The sequence below is a fragment of the Nelusetta ayraudi genome, unplaced genomic scaffold, assembly GCF_046127955.1.
Source record: "Nelusetta ayraudi isolate G7.1 ecotype Tasmania unplaced genomic scaffold, CSIRO-AGI_Nayr_v1 ptg000019l, whole genome shotgun sequence".
Classification (NCBI taxonomy): domain Eukaryota; kingdom Metazoa; phylum Chordata; class Actinopteri; order Tetraodontiformes; family Monacanthidae; genus Nelusetta; species Nelusetta ayraudi.
In genome coordinates, this window is record NW_027466069.1 from 5,094,712 (window position 1) to 5,120,000 (window position 25,289).

At 49.2% G+C, this 25,289-nt stretch overlaps 1 protein-coding gene across 2 annotated transcripts in view; it reads left to right on the plus strand.

Moving 5' to 3' along the window:
• Positions 1 to 25,289, plus strand: part of prex1 (phosphatidylinositol-3,4,5-trisphosphate-dependent Rac exchange factor 1) — a 74,669-nt gene that overhangs the window by 35,627 nt on the left and 13,753 nt on the right. For both annotated transcript variants that reach the window (XM_076026564.1, XM_076026565.1), the window contains exons 11-26: positions 2,644 to 2,744; positions 3,978 to 4,081; positions 4,567 to 4,616; positions 6,768 to 6,843; positions 7,387 to 7,459; positions 11,098 to 11,243; positions 12,915 to 13,007; positions 14,443 to 14,591; positions 14,681 to 14,766; positions 15,898 to 16,037; positions 18,299 to 18,446; positions 19,213 to 19,388; positions 19,904 to 20,065; positions 20,496 to 20,706; positions 22,549 to 22,837; positions 23,298 to 23,543. In XM_076026564.1, coding sequence (XP_075882679.1) covers positions 2,644 to 2,744; positions 3,978 to 4,081; positions 4,567 to 4,616; positions 6,768 to 6,843; positions 7,387 to 7,459; positions 11,098 to 11,243; positions 12,915 to 13,007; positions 14,443 to 14,591; positions 14,681 to 14,766; positions 15,898 to 16,037; positions 18,299 to 18,446; positions 19,213 to 19,388; positions 19,904 to 20,065; positions 20,496 to 20,706; positions 22,549 to 22,837; positions 23,298 to 23,543 — 2,250 coding nt within the window. The remainder of the gene's footprint in view (positions 1 to 2,643; positions 2,745 to 3,977; positions 4,082 to 4,566; positions 4,617 to 6,767; positions 6,844 to 7,386; positions 7,460 to 11,097; positions 11,244 to 12,914; positions 13,008 to 14,442; positions 14,592 to 14,680; positions 14,767 to 15,897; positions 16,038 to 18,298; positions 18,447 to 19,212; positions 19,389 to 19,903; positions 20,066 to 20,495; positions 20,707 to 22,548; positions 22,838 to 23,297; positions 23,544 to 25,289) is intronic.

Genomic DNA, 25,289 nt, shown 5'->3' on the forward strand with positions numbered 1-25,289 from the left:
GGGGGTCCAGCGATACGCCGTTCCCAGGGGAGGAGCCTTGGAAAACAGCCGTTACGTAAGAACGCCGTGTTGTTCTCAGGGAAGCGGCCTCCAGCTGCTGGCACCGAGCCCCGACCGTTCCAGGGCTCCTGCCGCCCTCTCAGGCTCCTCTCATGGGTCAATGAAAGGACCGAGAATCCACACACACACACACACACACACACACACGCGCACACACACACACACTCGGACTTTCATTAGCGATGAGGGCCTTTTCGCCGAGGCTCGGCTGCGAGGCCCTTCCATCCCCTTGATGTCCCAGCGCCATCAATAGACAATGGGAGAAGTTGCTTAAGCTTCCCTCACACACACACACACACACACACACACACACACACACACACACACTCTCACTGCTGGTGAGATCCCAATTAAATTCCTCTCCAGCCTCGTCCCCGGGAGCTGGGATAGTGACTGATGACTGGTCTCGTAAAAGAGGAACCGGGGAGGTGGGGAGGGGCCCTGAAGGGGCCACCACCACCACCACCACCGCCACCGCCACCGCCAGCAACACGGTCGGTAACCGTCTAACACAAATCATTGTTTCCCCAGGGGACGGTGATCTCGATGTCGTTAGCGCTGCAGACGAGTCATAGCGAGCTCAGCCGCCGCCAAGTAGGCCGTTCAGTGAGTCACTCCGCTGCGCTGTAGCCGTGGACTTCTTCCGTCTCGGCGCGGGCCGTTTAAAGTAAATGTTTTTCTCTGCGTCAGATGCCTCTCGCTTGGTGGTCTCTTGCTAACTTTCGGCACGTGCGAGCTCCTCTCGTCCCTCTAGTTCCAGGGAAACTTGGATTAATGAATTTCTGCTTTGAATGTACGCAGGTCAGAGTTCACACTCTTCCTCCCCATCTTCTCTCGGCGGGGCCTCGCTTTTTGTTTCTGCTCTCCACCATCTGCCCTCGTCTGCGCTCCATCGCCCCGGCCGCTTCCTGTCCGGCGAGCGCAGCGGCCTCGCATCAGCTCCGCGTTTGTCTTTCTGATGGAATTAGCGGCGGCCGCTTATTGCATCAAACGATCTCGCAGACTGCCGGTTTTAATGGCGGCCCGGCTAACTCAATTGGCCGATTCCATCAACCCACTTTAGAAGTGCTTCTGCATTGACAGGCCCGACATTTTTTTCTTTTTTTCTTTTTAGCGGTTTTAACTGGAGAGAAAAGCGGTGAATGTTGTCGAGTGATTCTCTGTTCGGTGATTGGGGTTATGAAAACAGCAAGAGTTGGACAAAAGGAGGCAAATCCTCTTGCTCCAATTCTGTTTTGGCTCCTTTTCTGCCCAGTTCTTGGTTTGGAGGCAACACTGTAGCTGTGTTCCAATCCCACACTGCACTTTAACGATAAGCAGGGACAGATTTCACAGTTGTAAACAGGAGGGGGAAGAAGGAAAGAAGGAAAGAAAGAAAGCAAGAGGCTGTTCATATAAAAAACTCAGGATGCATAATGTGCTGTTATATTGCTATATTTCTGTCCACCAGTGGGGTGCATGCAAAAACCCCAAGTGAGCAGATTTAATTAAAAGCCTGCTGGTGTTCAAGCTGCACTAAGAAAAATGGGTGCAAATTATTCTAGCCAGCATGTTTTCACCAATGGACTGTCTGCAGCATGTACTCGTTTCACACTAGTTTCACACTCCCAACCGTGCAGAACGTCCACCGAGGTTTCACTCTGTGTGTGTGTGTGTGTGTGTAGTGTGACAAACCACACACCCACAAACTGCTCCCTGCCACACCCCAAACCATAAACCGCACCGTCACCATAAATACTAATGATTAACGTTCTTCATCGATAGAGCTACCAGTCACCGCAATATTTACCAGTAACCCATATTTATTTTGCTAGAAATTCCATCACTCGTGTGATCAGCGGCTTTCCCCGATCTTACAAAAACACCTACATGCTTTGGTATCTCGTACATACGCATCTTGAATTATCCAGCTATCCAAGAAACCATCATCAAGACACATTTTTTAATTATTACACACATGCGCCTTGCACGTCCACCATTACAGGCTGCATCAAGGTGTGGCATGACAGACAAAGGCGACACCCAGTTTTATTTTACCTAACAGATGAGTCAGGCTGGGGTTAACGGAGCGCGGCGGAAGTTGCTAAAATTGGTCGTGAAATACGTAAGCACTGATCCTGATTCTTAGCCTTGGGCGTTCTTGCAGAAGAAGAGATAAAGCTTTAACACTGTCGCCACTATCAGGCCGGCACATTAAAGAAGTCAAATCTACTAGCAGGACGTTTAAGTAAAGACCATAGCTCTCACCTGTAACCAAGTCATTCAGCTTGCAGAGTGGCACGCTAACAAAACTAGCTGGAGCCGTTATTATTCCTCCACATTTTTTGCCACTTTTATTTACTTTGTGGCCTCATTTTTACATGTAACTCGACTGCAATCCCAAAACTGTCTTCTCACCAGCCGTCAGGAATCAGCATGAAGCCAAAACGCGGCTCCTGTCATATAAACCGCCGGAGACGCCAACCCCCTCTTGTGCATGTGTCTGCATTGTCCCAAGGACGTGGTGCTATCAGGAGCTCAGCTTTAACTTTGTCATCTTCATTCTTTTTTTTTTTTTTTTTCCTTCCGTCTTTGTGTTTGCAGTGAGTTTGTGTCGTGGCTGATCGAGAGCGGAGAGATCAGCAAACCCGAGGAAGGAGTCAACTTGGGACAGGCCTTACTGGAAAACGGCATCATCCACCACGGTGAGACTCACCTAAAACTGTATATACGTAGTGCCGACATCTCCCTGTTCTATTCAGCAAGTTCAACCTCTCATCTCTCACCACCCACCCCGGGGCCATCTAGCATATATGTGCCACTTCCCTTTTTTCTTGGCTGATATTTTTTTTTTTTTGTCTGAAGTGTGAAATTCGCTTTGCCGCTCTTGCTAAATAAACAGGAAACAGTGCATGTACAAAGTGCAAAGAAATGAACAAACCTTTAAAGACGTACGCATGCAGCCCTGTCAGAGGGAGGCTTCCGCCCTGATGTTTGGTTTAATCTGTTCAACGTTACCGAGAAATCCGCCGCTCGCGAGCTGCGCAGGTGGCAACAGACAACAGTGGCGCTAATCAGGGCATTGTGAAGAGCCGCGGCGGCTTTGTGGGCAAACTGGACGGGCTGAAGGCCTCTGAGTGGAAAAAGTGTAGGTGTCACCAGAAAATCAGACAAAGAACAAAAAAAAAAAAAATAGGTCAGGCGACTTTGCATGAGTCATGCATTGTTGTTTTATTTTGTGCACGTGGGAAAAAAAGAAGCAAAAAAACCAAAACACAACAAAGACAGAAAAACTGATTTTTGGGTCCATTTTTCAAACTTGACCCAGAGTTCAGCCCTGGCAGAAACGTTGGCAGTCTCCTCTGCTTCTGTTATTATTATCTATCATTCGCTGCATTACAAACTGTCTGGTTTTACGGGGGCGCTGCGTGTCTAGACTGAAGGAACCAGCTGCCGGGTCGGGCCCGGTGCCACCGTGTTGCGGTGGAACCACAAAGTGCCGACAGAGTCTCGCCATCTTTTCGTGTATATATTTATTGTTTATTTTGTTCTGGAAGGTTTTCTATTTATTGATGGAGTTTATTCGTGGGGGTGTGGGTGGGTTTATGGGCCGTGGCGGCTGTTTGCTGCTATGTTAATTATTTGCCTCTCGGCCCTGTTTTCCCCCTGCTCTGATTCACAGCTGCAGGGTTCCCCCCTTGTTGTTCTGCTGGTTGTGCGTCGCCTCAGCTTCACTAAACAACTTCTGGAATAAATAATGAGACAAAGGAGAGGAAACCCTGTCGGCTGGGTGTTGATGAAGGTTTTGTTTAAGGTTTCTTTTGATGGTTCCACAAGGAAAACGGGGGGGGGGACGGGGTGGAAAGAGGACCTAGGTGTTTGCCTGTGTTTTGTCTCTCTCTCTCTTTTCCTCATTTTCACTGGTTTTGTTTCTCCAGTCTCCGACAAGCACCAGTTCAAGAACGAGCAGGTGTTGTACCGGTTCCGCTACGACGACGGCACGTACAAGGCCCGCAGCGAGCTGGAGGACATCATGTCCAAGGTGAGCGCACTGCAATGCTGGATCCTTCTACCTGTGTGTGTGTGTGTGTGTGTGTGTGTGTGTGTGTGTGTGTTCCGGCTCCTCCCACCATCCAAACCATCCCCGCTAGTGACGTTATCGTCTAATCTCTTCCTGCTAAAATCCTCGAGCGGAATTCTTTTTGACAAAATAATTCTGAGTGACAGGATGTCAACCTGCTTTCGTGGGTTCAAACTCTCTGCCCCTCTCCCCCCCCCTTACAGTTAATAAGAAGCCAATCAGGGGCCAGGGAGGACGTTTTTACTGTAAAAACGCTGCGTTTCAATGCGGCGCTGATGGTTTTAGAAAAGCGTTGTGCCTCTGAAAGCACAGCCCCGGGCTCCGTCTTTCCACCTCTGGAACTTGGAGGTGGCCTCCCGCCGCCGTGCCGCTACTTGCCTGTGGAAGGTGTGCACGCTGCGTGACTCAACCCCCGACCTCACTCCTCTCCTCCCTCTTTCTCGCAGGGCGTCAGGCTGTACTGCCGTCTCCACAGCCTCCACACGCCAGTCATCAAGTGAGTACCTGCCTCGCTCCCTCCTTCACACCCCCACCCCCACCCCCACCCCCTCCCATCACTGCTTCTCCAGGTGCACAGATTGCATATTTATGAAGGTTTCACATTTGACCTGGCGACACCTCCACCGCTCAACACCAAACAGAGACTGACAGCCCCTAATATTAGCTGAGAGACTGATTCCAGGTTAAAGGTTGGCAGTTTAGTGTTTTTTTTTTTTTTTTTCTTACAGCCCGAAGTTTATGTGTGACGCCACTTAAAGGATTTAGCACATCTACATATTACCGCCATCTGTCTTTAAATCCTGGCGGAGCTTCGGCTGGCCGAGTTCAATTTTAACGGCGCTTTCCGGCGCTTTTCTCACCTGTCCTGCTTGCACAAGCACATGCAAACGCACTCTTTAACATAAACCAAAACCCTGCCGTGCGTAAACACATACAGGTCGTCTCACATCCTGCTTTGAAAGCCACACCCGCCGCATTTTTGACATGCGTTCCTGTCTGTTCAAACCTCAGTTACAATCAGACAGAAAGCACAGGGTGGAGTCACTGTGTGTTCAGACTGTCCTGGCCAGTCTTTGCGTTTTTAGCCAAACCGGTGCTGAAAGGTGTGACGGGTTGATCGTTGCACTTTTGCAGAATGACTGGTGCTACGAAAAACAAGTGGAGAAGCATGACATTACATAAGATGTGAGGGGTCTATTCCAGAACATCTACGTCGTCTCCAGTGATTTGAAACGAGACAATCTCGCAAAACATTTTGCATTTGCAGGCCACACCGTCCAACAGGAAGTTTTTTTTTTTTTTTTTTTTTTTACAAATCACCAATAAAACAACCATTTAACCATTAAACCAGTTAATTTTCTTTGAAGAATATTTTCGTAAGGTAGCGATATCCGTAAAAACCTGAGCAGGTCGTCCTGAACTTTCCTGTAAGGGTCCCTCGAATACTGTACAGTCAGGCCCACTTAACTTGCTACTGGAAATAAGCCGTCTAGAATGCACATCCTCCGTGTGGTGCCAGGCTTCCTGGATGCAACAGGCAGGAGAGAAACACCGCTCAGCAGAAATGCAGTCATTTGGAAATTGCGTTTTATTGACAGCTTGAGGAATATTGCTTAAGTTAGTGTTTTTGCACAAATCTGTAATGGAAACTCCACTAATGCCACACACACACACACACACACACACACACACACACACACACACACACACACGGTTCCTCTCTATCTGGGCCTCCATCACTCAGCCACTGATTGAAAGTTGCCGTCAGCGCGAACAAAGAGCCGCTGGTCCGGAGGCAAATCCTATTAACATACAAAGGCCGGCTCTCTGCCTGCCTGCCTGCCAGCCAAATATTATGTAATCTGGCCGGGCTTCTTTAATCCGTCACTGAAATTGCCACGGCTTTGAGGGATGCGTTGAATTTTTATGAATGGTATATTTTTTAATAAAGCACGTCTGGGTTTGATTAAACTGTGTTTGAGGGATAAAGAGCCTGCAGGTCTCATAAGATCAGAAGCCATAGAAGGAGAAAGACGATATAAGATAATCATCAGCTGAATAAAGGCCACAGATGTCTAATATGTTTAAGAATGGGATGGAAAAATTGCCATCCCCCCCCCACCCCCACCCCCCACCCCCATTAGTCGGCACAGTTGCACTGCGTAAAGTCGTCCGCATACTGTCTGCATGTCCCAGTCGCTAAAAGCTCACATTCCTCTTTTAGTTGTCCAACCATCTCATCCAAAGCGGTTCGGTCGTTTGAAGCCCCCTGCGAAAGCTTTCAAGAATCAGCTGAAGAGGCAACAAATCCTGAGCGTCAGCAGCTGTTTGGAATAAAAAGTCGCTAAAGTGGTTTGCGTAGGGAAGCGGGCGCTCGCGTTACGTCGGCTCGGACGTTGACATGTGTTCCCGCCACCAGCAACAGCAACTGCCGGTCTGTCCTGGCCAAAAGTGCTCGCCGCTGCCCCTCGTGCTTTTCAGCGGTATGGCAACATTTAGATCCGACACGAATAAAGCGGCGGCGGACAAAACATTCTACCAGCAGATGCATGCAATGCTGTTTTTTCTCCCCAATTATTCAAAGGACTCAGTACGCAAAGCACATTGATGGTTTAACTGTTTTGTTTTGTTTTTTTTGCTTGTGCAGAGACAGAGATCACCATCTGAAGACCTTCAAGTCTGTGGTTCCTGCCAGCAAGCTGGTCGACTGGCTTCTGCAGCAGGTGAAAAAAAAAAAAAATCACTGTCACCATTCAAACACACACACACACACACACACACACACACACACACACACACACACACACACACACACACAGTCAGCAGCGTGTCCAATTGGAAAGAAAAGCACCAATAACCTCCCTCTCTCTCTCTTACATGCACAAACGCACACGCACACGCACACGCACACACACACACACACACACACACACACACATACACACACACACACACACACACACACACACACACACATAAAGAGATAAATTGGGTTTCTATGCTAATGCGTCACTCACATTATGCCACATTTGTCGTCAGCACCAGGATCCCAGCTGGGAACTGACTCTCTTGTCTCTATTATGAACATATTTATTCGCACATGCTGCCTCACACATCATCAGCCTCGCTTCGGCAGAGACACACACACACGCACACACACACACACGCCCTCAGGCCAGCGGCTCCGTGGCGTGTTTTGTATGAAAAGATGCAAACAGGCTTATTGTCTCTGACCGACTGTGTGCGTCACTGACTCCGTTTCCCAGGGAGACTGTTCGACCCGCGAGGACGCCGTGATGCTGGGCGTCGGCCTCTGCAACAGTGGCTACATGCACCACGGTCAGTGTGACACACGCACACACACACACACACACACACACACACACACACACACATGAAAAACGCTTGATGATTGTGAGGTGATCTTTCCATGACAAACATAGAACCTTACCATCCGAAACCTTCAAATAGAATGTTCTGGTGACTGCTTCATTGATTTTTGCACAGGTGCTGGTGCTGGTGTTACTCTAGAAAAGCCCATGTCTGTTTTTTTGACCCAGTATAGATAGAAAATGAAGATTTAATAATTATTTTTTGTTTGGTCTCACAACAAAAGGACATTTCCGTTCAACAGATCATTCAACTCCCATGTTTGCTATTGTTTTAGTCATTTCACTCCTCATCGTTGGTCCCGTCTTTCTCCTCCTGACTGTCGAACCTCTTACCAGCTCCCATGTAGTCAGTTTTCTTTCCGCATTTTTCATCAAGAGCCCCTCAACGATTGGCGCTCCACCCGCACGAGCCAAGTCTTTGGAACCTCGCCGACCACACTGTAGCGGAGCGGCTTCGGTGGCGGCCCCGAGTGTTGAATGTAAACAGCATTAGCAGCGTTCCCTAACCGGAGCTGTTTGGCCTCGCTACACACTCGGTCTGGGCCGCACCGCTCAGCCGTGGCCACACACACAAAAAAAAAAACAGAAACCCTCCTCGTTGTCTGCCAAATGTGTTGAGCTCGAACCACTGTGAGCAGCAGGCGGGGTCGGACGTCAGAGGGTTGACGAGAGAGCTGGAGGAGAGGAAACGTGCTGACACAGCTCACTAGGAAAAGACAAATGCATGAAAGAAAATCCTTTGCTAAAGAAACCTGATCCCTTGTGGGACATAAACTTGGAGGTTGGAACCCGGCCGATGGTGTCAGCGGGCGGGGATCAATGTTTTGCCCTTTGTGATGTCATAAGGGGTACCGAAGAGCTCGCTTTAGCCCACACTTTATGAGGTGGAGCAAGCAAATCCAGTAAACAGCAATGACTTTTCACTCAGACGCACAATGTAATAGAACATTTTCATTTTTCTTTTCTTGACACAGTAAGGCACCTTCAATGTACAAATGATTAAGGGCTTATAAACATTAATTACAGCTACATTCAACGAACAAAACACATGAAACTGAGTGAGAGAAAATAGAAAATCAAGACTCAATCTGGAAAATCTGAAAATCTGGCCCTTCTGACTGGGTCACCTGTCCTCTTCTCGGCGCCGTGACCTCGTTTCCCCTCTTCCCCTGGATGTTCACTCTCACTCTTCAGCTCCTCCTCAGCCGGCCCATCTGCTGCTCTTCACCTGTCCTACTCCCACCTCCCTCTATTTCTGTCTGCCCTTGTCACCCCCGTTTCTTTGTCTGGCTACTTTTCTTTTCTTTTTTTTTTTTTAACGCGCTGACGACAGGCGGAGTTAGTAAGTCGTCGCCCTCGCCCTCTGCCGGCTCACGACCCTCATCTGCATGTCTGCCGCCAGCACCTGCGGCCCTCCGACCTTGTACTTTCAGAGACGCGGGGAAAGTCACAGATAAAAGTCACTTCACTAGATTCTAGCTGCACTCTGGGAGTTGCCTCACATAACCTTAGAGGGAGATAGAGATAAAGATTCGATATTAGTTTTAACAACGCTAGTATTGAAAAAAAAAAAAAAAAGTAGACTGAATAAACTAAACAGAATTATGTAACAGCCAGAAGGCTCTGGTCTGTTGAAACACGTTTTCATCAGGGTTGAAGTTTTGCCTGCCTTGGCACACAGTGGCCTATATTGCCCCTAGTGGCAGATCTGGAGGTCTACCACGCAGGTTAGTTGTAAGAGGTTATAAAAAACAATCTGGAAGGGTTTGTCACCTTCACACTACTATCACCTCTTAAAAAAAAAAGCTTTCTTTGGGCTGTCGGCCAGACGGATGATACGTAAAATAAATCCCACATTTAAAGGAGTGTTCCACCTGACATGCTAGGTCACATTTACAACGTGACTCAGGTGCGGGTGAACCTTTTATTCCCAAACCTGTTTGGTTTTATTGACCCTCTCCGTGTTTGAGGCTTTGGTGCAGTTTTTGCGAAATTCAAGCAAACATACCCGGAGTAGTTTTAGCCGCTGGTCGGCATAGTTCCGCTAAGAACATCACACACTACTGTGAGCAACCTGCCGTGTGTCACATCCGGAGCGGAGGAACACTCCCTACTGCTGTGGAAGCAGCGTCAGGGTGTTATAACACCGCTGCCGCCGTGACTCACAGGAAGTGACTCGGGTTCGTTTGAGTTGGTGTCAGGCCAGTGTGACTTAATTGGGCATGTGTGTGTGCGAGCGAGTGAGGCTTTTTGCACACCTGAGGGTGCCAGATGCTTCCCAAACCTCCCGACAGCTGGGCTTCCTGCAGCTGACGGCGTTCAAAGGCCGAAGAATCACCTCGCACACCTTCAGCTCAATGCTGGACGGGTTTTGGTTCTAATGCCGAGATAATATGCTCGTCTCCTGTTTTCAATCAAGAGTGTGTCCGAAATGATCAGCGCATCGGAACGCACACGTTGGGTCAGTTCGGGTTATTGCCAAATCGTCCAGCTTTAGTTTTTCTTCTTTGAAAGGTTTGTAAGATGCTGTTAACGCGGAAACTCTCAGGGGTTTGAACCAAATATTTGAATGTTTTCAACTCCGCTTGACCCCGAAAATGAGAAGGAAGAAGAATAGAGAAGTTTTCTTCTTTTTCTTCTTTCCTGTCAGCAACATTGTCACAGTTGAAATATCAACATCAAAAAAGGAAATCAATGACAGCCGTTCATCCTTACGGTGGCTTTATAGAATTATAGAATATTTTGCAGAATTACATGTCTGAGTTTTAGCTTAAATAACAGATTTTGCTGTTTGGACAACAGAAGAATTGGGATAACCCCCCCCCCGACCCGTTTCAAAGTGCCTCATGTGTTTGAAGTGAATCCTGAACCCAACTCTGGATTGTCAGGATTCACACACACACACACACACACACACACACACACACACACACACAGCGGCAGACGTCCACAGAGAGCGGATCCTTCCTCGTCGCCGCCCCAGCTGACCAGATGTGCTGCGGCTCCAGATGTTCCCGTTCGCGCCGTCAGCCAATGGAGCGATCGACTCTCGGCTTGTTTACGCGAAGACGTCCCGGCCGTCACGCCATGTTTTTGCTCCTTCTGCGCTTCCACTCAGACGAACATCGGCACACCTCTGCGCGCAATTTCAAAGGACGATGACGTGCGAGTCGAGGCTCCCGCTGCCGTGACACTTTTTCTACAACTAGCAGTTTTCCAACAAGAGCTGATAGAGCAAAAAAACCCTTCCATCTTTCAATCTCTGAACTTCCATCTCTGTAACTGGAGACTGTTATCTAACCAGTTTCTAACAATTTATAATTAGACACATTACATAATTTGTGTTAAAAAAAAAAAAGGTCTGCTTTCTAGTGTCGGAATTGCGCATCATTTCCTTTCCGACCATCTTGATGTGATTGAAATCTACTGCACTTTTAAGTGACAACTGAGTAGATGCGGCAAACCGCTGTTCATCTTATTGTGTGTGTGTGTGTGTGTGTGTGTGTGTGTGTGTGTGTGTGTGTGTGTGTGTGTGTGTGTGTGTGTGTGTGTGTGTGTGTGTGTGTGTGTGTGTGTGTCCCACAGTGTTGGAGAAGAGCGAGTTCAAAGACGAGTCTCAGTTCTTCCGCTTCTACGCCGACGAGGAAACGGAGGGAACGGGCACCAAGAGCAAGCAGCTGCAGCGCAACGACTTCAAACTCATCGAGAACATCCTGGTCAAGTCGCTGGTGGTGAGCCACTCCCCCACCCCCCACCCCCATCCCCCACACCCATCCCCCACCCCCATCCCCCACCCACCACCATGTCCACTTTCTCTGCGTTCCGTCTCTCTCTCTCTCTCTCTCATCTTCTTCCTCGCCCTGCGCCGCCACGTCCGCATTTTTACTTTTAACGACTCGTGTCTGGGAATGTTTGCCGCCGAGAGGTTCCCGTTCAGAGGGAACTTCGGCTCTCTGCCGTCGACTGCGAGGCGAGCCGAGGTGTAATTTTGTCGTGCAGAGGTGACATCAAGCAAAGCTTCGGGGCTCTCGGCCCCCCTCTTTGGGATTTTCCCGTCTTTCCCTGAATGCTCTCATGCAGTTAAAGTTGTTTCTTCCAGTCGGGGCTTGATCGCGATGGCTCCAGCCGCGGCTCATTTCATTGCTTCAAGCTGCTTCATTCTCATATCAATTAATGCTGAGGGTAATTAATTAGAAACAAAAGCCGACGTTCCTTCTCGTTAATTCCCCCCCCCTTTTTTTTTTAAATAAAATAAAAAAAATCTCTCCATGCAGTCCAAACGTCCCCTTTTTCTTGTCTCCTCTGGGACCCGCTGACATTTCACCATCTTGGCTGGATGACGTGAGGCAGCAGGTGCAGGAGGAACAGAGGGAAGAGGAGGAAGCCCCTATCTCCTCCTCCTCCACCACCTTGTCCTCAGCGAAACTGGCCGAAACAGCTGCCGTAAACAAAACTGCAAAGTTGTGGGAACATTCCTGAAATGTCAGGAATGTTTCATGGGAAGATTCACGATGATGGAGTGAGACTGGCCGAGTTCCGCCGGCGGTGGAGGGTTGCAGCGAGGGCGGGTCACGTGTTGTCTCCCGCTGTCACTTTAGCGGGGCGTTAGAAATTATATTAGCCAGAAGACAAGGCGTCACATGACTCAATAGAGCCTGCATCATTTGCAATTCTATTTTAATTCAATCATTTTTGGCAAAACCATTGAACACAAGTGATTTCTTTTGTGGCCTAACTAAAAGCAGCCACGCCGAAGTCTGAAAATGGAAAGTGAGCCACTTTGCCGCCGCTGATATTTTGGGAAGCCGTGCAGGACCAGCCCGCATCCTTTTTTCACATGGGGGCGGGAAGCCGGCTCGCTGTCTGCCCTTCCTACAGGAAGCGGGGAAAGGCCTCGTTTCCTTGATTAGCAGAACTAATCCGTCCTGGTGGCTGTTATTGTGGCAAAGTCCTCATTTAACGCCACCGCCGCCGCCGCAACCCGCCCTAGATCACCCATCTCTTATCGAGGCGGCGCAGCAGGAGTGGACGGCCCCGGCAGCGCGGCTAATGGGGGCTAATGTGCGCGGTGATGACAGCCTGGACTCGCGGGGGGGTGGGGGGTGGGGGGGTTGCAGGAGGAGGAGGAGGGGGGAGGGGGTGCTAAGACCTCCTGCCTTGCAGGGAAAATCACAAATAGTGAACTGTGGTAATGTGCGGAAGGGTTGCATGTATATATAGACATGTAGGCCACCCGGCCTCAGCCACGCGATGAGGCTGAAGCCTCATTGGCTCTGCAGACATTTGCAAACTAATTACCTTTAGCCACTCGACGTAGCAAAAGCAGTGAAATGCACGCGTCGATTTATTGATTTTGCACATTGATTTTGTGTAATGATAATGTCATTGTCTCAATGTGGCAGATTCACCCCGAGGAGGAAGACTACGGCTTCGAGATCGAGGAGAAGAACAAGGCCATCGTGGTGAAATCTGTCACCAGGGGCTCCCACGCCGAGGTAACGGTCATCACACACACACACACACACACACACACACACACACACACGCGCGCACACACACACACACACACACACACACACACACACACACACACACAGACGCCCTGCCCCGGGACGTTAGTTCCGGCAGGTAATGGCTGTCCACTGTTGTGACGGCCGCTGTCGCTCTGCGGATTGGCTGCCCAGCCGTGAGACATGCTTAGTCAGACGTGGCTCCGCTCAGCCGCAGCAGTTTAAATGCTGACCAAAAAAAAAGTGGTTTTTTTTTTCTGTCGCTTGCTGGGTTTCCCTCCGCTTGTGTTTTTTTTTTAAAAAAAAAAAAAAAAAAAAAGCATTTTGGTGCATTGCCTGAATTCTAATTGTAAAATTGTTTGGTTCGTCCAATTTTATCAGACTTTGTTTTCGCAGATAGGCACCACAGTGAGACCTCCGTCTTCCCTCTTTCACCCTCTACTTCCTCCTCCTCCCCTTCAGCAGAGTGTTGTGTGTCTCTCTGTGTGTCTGTGTGTCTCATTCCCCTACAAAAAAAACCCTCAAAAAACTGAATTGCTAGTTGTGACACAAAACATGTGCCGGACTAATGAATGAACTCAGCTGATTCCCATGGGGCCCTGAAAAGGTCTCTCTCTCTCTCTCTCTCTCTCTCTCTCTCTCTCTCTCTCTCTCTCTCTCTCCCCCGCTATGCTAATGAAGTCACGTGCATAAGAAACACCCACCGCACCGCACGAACACCACGCATCCGAATCCGCATTCAAATGGCTTTAGCTCCTCCCACTCCACCCTACACCAATCCTGGGGCCCCCCCGTGTCCAGATTCATGGGCCCAAGGCTCAGCCAAGGCCACCCCATCGGGTCTGTGCCCGGGACACTGGTCTCTCAGAGAGAAGCGCACAGAGGCGCCATTATTCCCCCAGCGTGACGGAAAACGCTAAAGACGGTTGAATTTAAAGCAGGACGCTGCAGGAGCAGGAGCTTCTGCTGCTGCTGCTGCTGCTGCTGCTGCTGCTACTGCTGCTGCTGCTGCTGCACAACATGTTTTTGATTCCCCCCTCGTGCAACTGGTCTCACTTCTGCAAATCTAAAAACACTTTTCTCTTATAGTTCAGAGATCATGTCAACCAAAATAATTAAAAGAGTGCAGTAAATCACTCAATAATTTGCATCAGAGTTGTGTCTGTCTGTCTGTCCGTGTTTGTCTTCTGCTCTGTGTTCTCCACCTCATTTGCATGTGCAACAACCTGCCGATTCTGTGCGCACTGTTTCACTTCATCTTCTAAACAAGGATGTGATTCCCCTCGGCTGAGGAACCCGGCGTGAACTTCTCAGCCCGCCAAACCAAAACGGGGTGTTCAGGAAACAAGGTGCAGGCTAAAAATAACAGCTTTTTTCTCTTTTTTTTCTTCCTCTCCCGTCTGTCCGTCTGTCCACCCAGATGGCCGGCCTGCAGGTCGGCAGGAAGATCTACACCATCAACGAGGACCTGCTGTTCCTCAGGCCCTTCTCCGAGGTGGAGACCATGATCAGCCAGGCCTTCTGCATACGCCGCTCCCTGCGGCTGCTGGTCGCCACCAAAGCCAAGGAGTGGGTGACGCACGCGCACGTTCACGCACGCACGCACGCGCACATACACGCACTAGCCCACCGGTCTGACCGCTTTGCTCCCAATCCAGGATCGTGAAGGTCCCGGACAACCCGGACAGCCTCTCCTTCCGGCTGTGTGGCTCCGCTCCTCCTCACGTCCACGCCGTCAGGAAAGGTGAGTCGCGGTCACGCGGCCCAACACGCGGCCCCACGCCGAGCTCGTGGGTCCAGCCGTGTCCTGCAAGGCCAAGACGGCGTCTCCGGTGGCGAAATTGAATTAATATCTTGTGAAATCCGGTTACAAGTCCCATATATTTTGTCCGCTTTCAGCCGGCGGCGGCGCACATCTGTTAACGCATTTATCGTAATTCGAGCGGCATTGTGCGCGACCTGCGCCGTGGCGAGGCTTTGAAAGTGTTTATGGTGTCAGCAAGACAAATAATTCTGGCTGGATTCAGGGAAAAGATGAGGTAACTGTAGCCTCCAACCACCTGTTGGCCTCTGCTTTTAGTCGGCCTCTTATTAGGTTTTATGGCCACCTGTCAGCCGGGCCAGCCTGCGGTCACTTCAGGGCCCGAACACTGAACTTTTACAGCGCGCTGGCAAACACAAACACACACACACACACACACACACACACACAGACACAGACACACGCACACAGAGTCAGAGTCAGGGAGGTTTTCAGAAGTCGTGCACACCTTCGTTTTTTGTTCTCAGTCTTTTATCCGGATGATTTTTCACGGCTGCGACCAGCGAGCTCAGCCACGATGTGTAAACCAGACAGAAGCGTTTGAGGACACATTGGGGAAAAAAACTGATTGTAAAGACGAGCTGCGTAGTAATTCGACTCTGCTGCAAGTGCAAGTTCTCACCGTCTGTCCAGTGCAGTTTTCCAACTTTTCTCCCTCTCCCTCGACTGCTGCTATATCATTTTGGGAAGAAAGGAAATCCAGTCGAGAAAGCCTTCAGCTGTGTCCTAATGAGGGCCGTCTGTGTGAGACGCGGCCAGGTCAGATAGCCCAGACGGTGTGTAATTGATGGCACCCCGGCCGGATGTGAAGCCCACTCTGATATTTTTAGTCCGGAGAGGAAGAAGACAGCCGAGGTGTCGATTGGACTTCCAGACCGTGAGGCCATTAAGTGGCTCTGCAGAAAATGCGTAATGGCGGCGCACTCAGGAAGTCATTTCCCCCCCTTTTTTCCCTGCAGGAGCAAAAGTGGGAGATGAGCTCGTGAGCAGAATCTGTAGAGAAAATGTTGTCCTCTGACCTCTGACCCCTGCATTTCTTTACACACTTTGCAGGCTGGGAGGCGGCGGCGGCGGGGCTCCAGCCCGGCCAGGTCGTCCTGAAGGTCAACGGCAGCGGCGTCAACCGCAGCGACTACCAGGAGGCGCTGGAGCACTTTGCAGGGCAGCACACACACCAGGAGCCTCCGCAGATGGTGAGTCCGCTCGGCAGAGGTAGGAGTAAGTCACAAGCGAGTCTCAATTGTTGACCTTCAAGGCTCAAGCAAGTCCCAAGTCACCCCAGTTTCCACATTAAACATAAATTACTTTCTATGCAATACGTTATGCATATCTTAAACTTAACATGGCTTAATATTCGCATTTATATCGGCAAACGTTAACGTTTGACCAATTTGACCAGTCAATAAGTTAGCTAAAGACACTTTTATTGCGCATTTTTATTGAGAAGTCATACCTTACGTAGCTTTCTAGCCACATTAAGTTTACACTATGTTAGTATTAGCAAATGTTAGCTTTCTAGCTAATGTTTAACCAATTTGACCAGCCAGTAAGTTAGCTAAAGACACTTTTATTGCTCAATTTATTGAGAAGACATACCTTATTTAGCTTTCTAGCCACGTTAAGTTTAAGCTACGTTGGTATTAGCAAATGTTAGCAAAGCTTTCTAACGGCCACAACAGTTAGCTAAGAAGGTGCATTCATGTAGCATAGCTTACCCTTCTTTGTGGGTTCTGTAGTGACGGATGAAGTTGGAAGTTGTGGTGGTTGAGTCACTGATTTTTGAGCTGCAGACCTTCATTACCGCTGTTGTCCTCTTCAGAGCATCATTGACAGCATAATCCTCAAACCGAAATTTAATTATTCTTGGTCTAGCCGCCTCCATGACTGCTGCTCATGTGTTGATCTGTTGATCGCTGTTGGTCTGCTGGTCGTGCAGCATGCATTGCACTGTAAAACCACCCGATCATGTTTCAAAATAAAACACATTTTCTTCAACGTAATCTAAAAAAAAAAGTTGCAAAAATTGACTCAAGTCTAAGTCAAGTCTCAAGTCATGAAGACCATGTCAAAGTCAAGTGGAGTCTTTTATCAGTGTTAGTCAAAACAAGTCTCAAAAATTTGCAACTCGAGTCAAGTCACGTGACTCAAGTCTCCCATCTGTGCCGCTCGGTGCCGCAGCTCCAGCCGAGGAGCTGGAGCCACTATTTCCTCATGCAAGTGACATATTTGTGAAAGGCCTTCCAAAAGAAGTGTAACCGGAGTGAGACAGACGGCTCTGCTAGGAATGTAGACGCTTCATCAGACACCGCAGTCAGAAGGTAGAATTAACCCGAGGGGCTGGCAGCAGCAAAGGTCTGATTTATTTATTTTAAATTCCCCCTGCAAGACAACAAAACGGCCTCGTAAACACACCGCAAGCATTCTTGCCCTCGCTGCCATCCTGTAACTTTGTCCCAGTTTCATCCCGACAGATAAATAAGTAGCTGGTGTGAAAACAACCTGCCTCTTCTCTCCTCCCCTCATTCCAAAATTTGATTAGGTTTTGTTTGTTTTTAAAATGAGGAGTTTTCCGAACGCAGCCGAACACGTTTCTGAGCGTAATTCGCCGTCAGTCGGCGTCGCGCATTCGCTGAAATCAGCGACGTTTCCCCCTTTTTGCCTTGCGCCGCACATTCCTGATTTTTTTTTTTTCTCTTTTTATTTCACACGGCTCACAGCAGCAGCAGCAGCAGCTCTCCGGGCTCAGACGGCTGCACCGGCCGGGCAGCCTCATTCTGGAGCGCTGCCAACAAAACGTTAGCCGCCTCAGCGAGCAACAGGATAAATGACCAGGATGTTGTTTGATGTGGTCCACGGCTCTGTGGTAGTTTGTGGGAGAGGGGGCCGGGGGGGGCAGGGAGGGGTGGACTTGGACACGACCTGATTTCTACGTCAGGTGAGAAGTGTTGACAGTGCGTGTAGGGAAAATACACTAGAGAAGGGGTGGGCAAACCTTTTGACTGGTGAGGCCACAATGGGTTCTAAAATTCGACAGAGGAGCCGGAGCGGCAGCAGATGGATGGAGTGTTTTGGTGACCTACCTCGTAGCAGGAACAAATATATCATGGGATGTTGTAGTAAATATGTGTTTTAATGTCTATCGACCATGAACCAAAGCATTACAACAAAACGTGTATTTAGCTCTTTATTGAAATGACTCTTGAAACACTGGGAACATGGATGAAATACAGCTATTTTATGACTTACTGACTATCAAAATCATTTCTTCAAGTTCGGCAGGCCGGATTAAAAAGCTTGATGGGCCGCATATGGCCCCCGGGCCGTAGTTTGTCCACTGCAGCCACATCCCCACCTTTGTTTTGTTTTTTGCTGTCAGTATTGTCCTCATCTTCTCTCGTCTCCGTTCCTTGTTTTAACCACCATAAACCGTGTTATTCCCCCCCCCCCCCCACAGTGTCAGTGGGTCTACCGTACTTTCGAGGACGTGGAGGAGCTGGAACGAGAGCCCGGCACCGACGGCAAGGCGGAGGAGGAGAGCCCCTTCAGGCCGTTTCCGGTGGAGAACGGTTCCGACCACGACGAGAACGGCACCAACGGAACCGGTGAGGGATGAGTTAAAACCTCGGCCACGCTCCGATTTCATGTTGACTGTTTTTTTTCTTCTAACATGAAATGTCACTCGAAGCCGCTGCTTCACCACCAGAGTTTCACTGTCGTCAGTGCTGACTCACATCAGATGCTAATCAAAAACTTGGAACAGTGAGACAGTAGTTAGTCAGTAATTGTTCTCTCCTGCAACAATAATATCTGTAATATTGTGTTGGATTAATAAGTTCCCCCAAAGAAAAACACTGTGGTTAAAAAAAAAACCCCGGTGAAATTCGGTTCTTTGTGCTCAATTGTGTCCAGGTTGATTGCCTAATGTCAAAAAGTCCAGTTATCAGCACCCATCTTACCCATCTCAGATCTTGTTAAAAAGTTGTGATTAATTATTCAAACAAAACATTTTGCCCTCTGTTTCTCAGTACATTGCCGTCGTAAGGGATCTTTAATATACAAAAGAATGGCTTTTGTAGAGTTTCTGACGGAGGAACTTTCGCACTTAAGACATCAGTTGCATTGAACTTCTTAATTGTCCCAATGTGCTGTGAAAGGGGGAAAAAAAAGTTGTTTATGGGAGCTCTGCCCACTGTCTGTAGGTGCCTTTTCTCTCCCTGCACTTTTAGACTCACCTCACTGGCGCCCTCTGCTCCTGCCCACCTTGCAGCACAGCAGCCTTTTATCGTCTGCATCAACAGTCTGTCTTCATTGTTGGTTTGAACTTTTAACTGAAGTTTACGCCAACGGTTATCCGCTCGTCCTTACCAGACCACCGGCTGAGCCGACTCTCGCTGTCCGACGAGCTGCCACTGGTCAGCATGACGGTGGACAACGTGCACCTGGAGCACGGCGTGGTCTACGAGTACGTCAGCACGGCGGGCGTCAAGTGCCACGTGGTGGAGAAGATGGTGGAGCCCAAAGGCTGCTTCAGTCTCACTGCCAAGGTTTGCTCGTTAAAGTTTTGGATTATTTTAGTGTTTTTTTTTTTTTTTTGCTTCTCGTGTATAAATGTGCTTTTAAAGAATCACGCAGTGGAGTTGATGCATCCGTTGTAGAACTGCAGCTACCAATCAATTTCTTGCAGCCAATTATTACTTTTTTTTATTCTTGCAAACGATTATTTGAATTTGTGACGAAATACAACATTTGTGATCGAGTGATTATTTTTAATCTGTTTCAACCTCTAATCCAATTTGCTTCTTTTCAACATCTTTCTGGCCTCTGGCTTCAGCCCATATAAGACAGATGCTAAAAAATAAATTATACTATAATCATTTATTTCATAGAGAAGCTGAACCAAGTTTCCGAGGAACTCAATTCTGTTCAGTTTGCAGCGTGAAAATGTTTGAAAATGACCTGTATTGACCCTCATCTTTTTATCATGGGAAAAAAAAGAGTGACTGACTTGCAGCTACACGTCCCGTTGACTAGTAAGGATTTCTGTCGATTTGTGCCGCAGATCCTGGAGGCGTTCTCCAATGACGACAGCCTCTTTGTCCGCAACTGCAGCCAGCTTATCTCCCAGAGCGAGCGGGTGGTGACCATGCCCCAGTACGAGTTCAGGCAGATCTGCGACACCAAGCTGGAGAGCATCAGGCGCCGCATCAGCAGCTACCAGCAGGTACCGGAGCCGCCGGGACGGCCTGCTGACGTCAGACCCCCCCCCGCCCCCCGCACCCCCGGAGGGGTCGGAGACTTAGTCACTGTCGAAGCGGAGAGAAACAAACGATGCGCTGTCTCTGACGGTTATTACAATTTGAATGTTGTGCTGCAACACGCAGCGTATTTTTTTTTTCCTTTTCACTACCCCTGGCGCGCGCCACGGCCGGCGCTTCCAAAAGCAGCTCAACAAAAAAGCAGCTCGTGTTTTGCAACAGCAAAAATCCTGGCAGAACCTCTGAGAACAACAGCGATAAACGGCTGCATTTATCAGCGCTTGTCATTCACGCTCCAAGATGTGACGTGCAGCTTTTCCCAGCTGCATCATCGCCGTCATTTCCTGAAATCTTTTTTTCGTTGTTTTTTTTTCCCCTCCTCCTTCCCCCGTCCAGTTTGCCCAGGAGCTGAGGAACAAGGTGTGGCCATCCTTCCGGCAGGCCGGCGGCCGCCTCCACCCGCTGGGCTGCTTGGACTTTGTCCCCACCAACTGCCACGTCAACTTCATGCAGGTGTCCTACCCCAAGAGCACCACCTCGGCCGGCCGGACCTTCAGCATCCGCTTCGGCCGCAAGAACTCGCTCTTCGGCCTGGATCCCGACCAAGGTTAGCGAGCTAGTCCACCCCCGCCCCCTCGATTAGACTCCGCCTCCTTCCTCCTCCTCTCATCCCGAAGACTCTCACCCACTTTCTGAGGATGATGATGATCATATGGCTTTAACCCACTTTGCACTTCCTCAGCCGTTGCGCTTTTGACAAATTGCCCCATTGAAATCCCAGCGGCGCTGGTGGGGAGAGGGATTGGAAACCCCCCCCCAACACACCCCCGCCCTTCTCACAGAAGCCGTGAGGTCTCTGGCAAGGGTTCCCACAGTGAATTAGTTGAGTGGTTTGCCATTAGGACTCCATTAAGCCGCGGGACCATTACCATATTATTGACGCGAGAGGGCGAATGAGTGATGCCTGCAAAGAATGTGGGCTGACGTGCAGGAATGTGTGTTGATCAGCCGCCGCTGCTGCTGCTGCTGCTGCTGCTGCTGCTCCTGCTGCTGCTATAACTGCTGCTGCACAGGTCAGAAGTAGGGATGCAAATGATCCAATATTTCATTGATCCTTAGTTGTTTATCGATCGATTTACGATTAATTGATAAACAGCAATTCTTCCTGAGAACCTAAATTTCACAATGAAAAATGTGTAAGGAACACATTATTTAAGCCTTACATAATGCTGACGGTCCAATGTGACCCATTTTTACATTAGAGAACAGTAAAAACACCCTAAACATGGGACACATGTCAACTTTAAAAAACCAAAAAAAACAAAACCTTTTGTTTAAAAGTAACTTGTTCTAGGTATATTATGACTATCACAGTTTTTACAGGTGAATTGCTCTTTCTTGTCATAATGATATTAACTACCCGTGTAAAAAATGATCAATTAATTGCGACCAATTTAATCGAATCGATTAAATTCTTAATCGATTAAATTATTAATTGTTCACGTCACTAGTTAGAGGTCAAAGGTGACAGATTCTCTTCACCTCTTTCCCACAGAGTTAAAAAAAAACAACAACATTATTTCTGATCTAAAAGACGTCACAGCAGAGCCTCGGCTCGGCCGCAGTACGCATGGATTGACGGCGAGCCCTGGCAGCTGATCCCGCTCTTCTCTCACCACGACACGATAATGCAGCGCAGCTGTCTAGACGGCGCACAGTCAACGCTGCGCCCCGCGCTGTTCCAGGAGGTCCCCATCTTATCTCCCTCTCTCAGCAACGTGCCAGGAATCAGACATCTGCCGCTCAGCTTCCACCGGCCTCCTCTCCCCTCGCTGCCAAACGTCCTGTTGGCTCGGCCGACAGCTGCAAAGATTATTCCCTCTCTCTCTCTCTCTAGTAGTTGTTGTTGTTGTTGTTGTTGTTGTTGTTGTTATTTTTACGATCTCAAAAAAAAACAAGAAACAAAATGACCCGCCTATGCCGGCGCTCTGTCCTGGAAGCTATGTGCGGAATGCAAATGAGCCCCTTTTGCCTTTTTTTTGTTTTTGTTTTTAATTGCGATGTGCGACGGCGCACAGGAACAGAATCTGTCTGCAGTTTTGGGATGTCTCAGGTTATTGCAGCTTACTTTGGCATTTAGCCCGAGCAAACAACTTAGCGTCTGGCCCCTTGCCGCACCGCGGCTCTGCGTATCTATTGCAGCGAGTGAGTGAGCCCTTTATTTTATTTATTTTTTTGCACAAGTTGAGTTATTTTTCACGGCGGCTAATGGGGAGCAGACAGGAGCGAAACCTCAGAGCGTTTTTTTCAAGCAGCGGCGGAACATCTGGACTGGATATTGACACCATCGGAGAGGACAATCTGTTTTATTCAACCGCTTCAAAAAAAAACAAACATGCGCTTTATTCTTTCCATCTCTCCCCCCCTTCCCTATCTCATCTCCCCGCAGCACAACTGAACCCCATGTCGCACACCCAGCACTGCGTGACCAGCATGGGAGCCCCTTCCTGGAACTGCTCCGGCCTGGAGGGCGACGAGGCCGAGGACGGCGACGCCGAGCCCAGCGAGGAGGGGGGCGAGGGGCCGGCGGAGGGGCAGCGCACCGGCCAGGGGGAGGGTGGCCTCAGCTTCCTGCTCAAACAGGAAGACACGGAGACCCAGAACGCGTACATCTTCCTGTACAACCGGCTGAACGTCGCCGTGAGGGAGATGCGGCAGTACGTGGCTCAGATCGACGTGTAAGTGAGGCCTGGAATCGCACACACAAAAAAAACGAACCCGCAGTCCGACTTCGCCGATGCTCAACGCCCGAGTCGGGACGGTTCCAGTGGCTCTGTGTTGACATTTGAAGGGATCACTGCTTCCTCCCGGGGCCGTTTGCCGGCTTCCCTTCGCTTCCATCTGCCCTTTTGCCTGGTTCCACTGAACCGACGGTTTACAAAAGGAGCATTCTTCAGGCGCAAAATATTTATGGGGCTCCTCGGCTCCCGGAGCAGGAACAGGCAGGGAGGCCCCGGATACCACCAAGGGAAAGAGACGTGTATTGTCAGTGCGGACGGGCGGGCCCCCCCGGCGTGCGCTGGAGTCCAAGCGGCTCCAAGAAATCTTTAGAAAAATGTTGAATTAATCATATAAAAACGTAATTTTGTCCTTCGTCTCACTTGCTTCATTGTGCGCTTGTGTCCGCCGTGTCCGCAGCCTCCTGTCGTCCATCACCGAGCCGACGGAGCTGCAGGGCGACGGCGTCAGTGTCGTTGTCGGCGGCGGCGGCGGCGAGCCGCTGGTGTACGACTCCAGTCAGCCGCCCTCGCTCAACGCCTGCGAGGACGGCTGCGAGCAGGACAAGGTGGAGCACGGCGGCATCAAGCGCGTCTGCTTCAAGGTGAACGAGGAGGACCAGGAGGACTCGGGCCACGACACCATGAGCTACAGGGACTCCTACAGGTAACCGAGGGCCACTGCGGCATGTTAGCGACACATGACTTTATTAATGCCAACATGAAGTTTTTTATTATTATTTTTTAATTTATTTTAATTTGTTTTACCAGAAAATCTCTTTTCCAAGGGAGTCCTGGCCATTATGTATTTATCATGGGAGATGACGCTTTAATTATAAGTTATTATAATTATAAGCTTTAATTATAGTTAAATTATTAAGTCCTGTTCATACTGGTTATTTCATAGGTACCATATCAAACATATTTTCAGATCTTTCTGGACTCAAGTGGAGCAGGATATTAGAAGTGCTTCGCCCTCTGTTTATAGCCCCTTTCTAAATAAAACCGGGAACGAAAATATATTTTGCAAGGGAGACTCAAATGAGGTGGTCCCAGGGGGCGGAGCCTGGTGTTCAAGCATATTTAGCCCTCTGTTTATAGCCCTCTCCCAGAAAACAGCGTCCTGCTAAGGGCACACTGTTGTTAGACAACTTTGCTGAAGTGGACTTTGTTGAAATACGCGACCGGCTATAAATCTTAGCGCAGGAATGTTTTTTTTTTTTAATGGCCTCGGTAGTTTTTACTACTGTGTTATTTATGTATTCAGCGTTAAATCTTTTTTCTTAAAACACACTCTAGCTGGTCTAACATCCAGACCCCCCCTTCATACATATATGTATATATGTATATATATATATATATATATATATATACAGATATGTATGTATATATATTTATACCCCAAAACAAAGCTGCAGCACCGCCCATTTCCCTCCAATCCGTTCCAGATGTTATTATCCCGACTGAGATCGGTGGAGCTAAAAATGACTTCAAAATGTTTGGGTCCGATCTGGTTACATCATCCCCTTGTTGCGAGGTCACTCGGATGTTCCACAGTGTGTGTGTGTGTGTGTGTCAGTTGACTGGGCAGCGCTCTGCTCTGCTCCGCCAGCCGCCCCACCCTCCACCACCCACAGAGACGTAGTTACTGGTTGCCGGTGCGGTGGGCTGGTGTATAATACATCCAAATGTTTGGGGCGCGGCCGCCTCAGCCGCTCTGTCATTACTGGCTGCGCCATGTGAACGGCCACTGCCCCCCCCCCCCTCTGCAGTAAAAATGTAAAGGGGGGGGGGGGGGCGTCATTGGCTGTTCTGTGTGCAGATTACGTGCGGCCGCGCGCAGCGGGAGGCGTTTACTCTGGAAATAAAAATGCTAGCGGGACAGAAACGCGCTGGAAGAGCGAGGCTGCGCTCCGGCTCTCCCGCTGAATCGTTTGGACGTGTTGAAAAGCGCTACTGCGTTCCAGAAATGGGCGGTGTGTGTGTGCCATTTCATCCTCACTGAGACCACGAGGACAATGAAAAGGCAGCAGTGGTGACAGATGGCGTCAGAGTCCAGCAGGCCGGGCCATGCTGGGCTGCTTATAATAAAAATAATCAATTCCATAAGGCAAAGAGGAGCAAGGAGAGCGTAAAGAAGGAGCTGGTCGAGTCTCCTCTCCTCTCGCATTATTGTGCGTTGTAAATATTTTGCACTCTGCGCTGGTTTGCGTACTGGGTGCATGTCTGGTTAAAGAGCCTGCACACTCTTCTGGGATCCGAATGCAAAGTGACAACACATTGTTGATTGATCCCCCCCCCCCCTTATTGCGTAACATCTTAAATCATCCGACTCATTGCTGCTGCTGCTGCTGCTGCTTTTTTTCTTTTTTTTTGAGACGAGTGTAAGCGCAGCCCACTGCAGTTGTTTTGT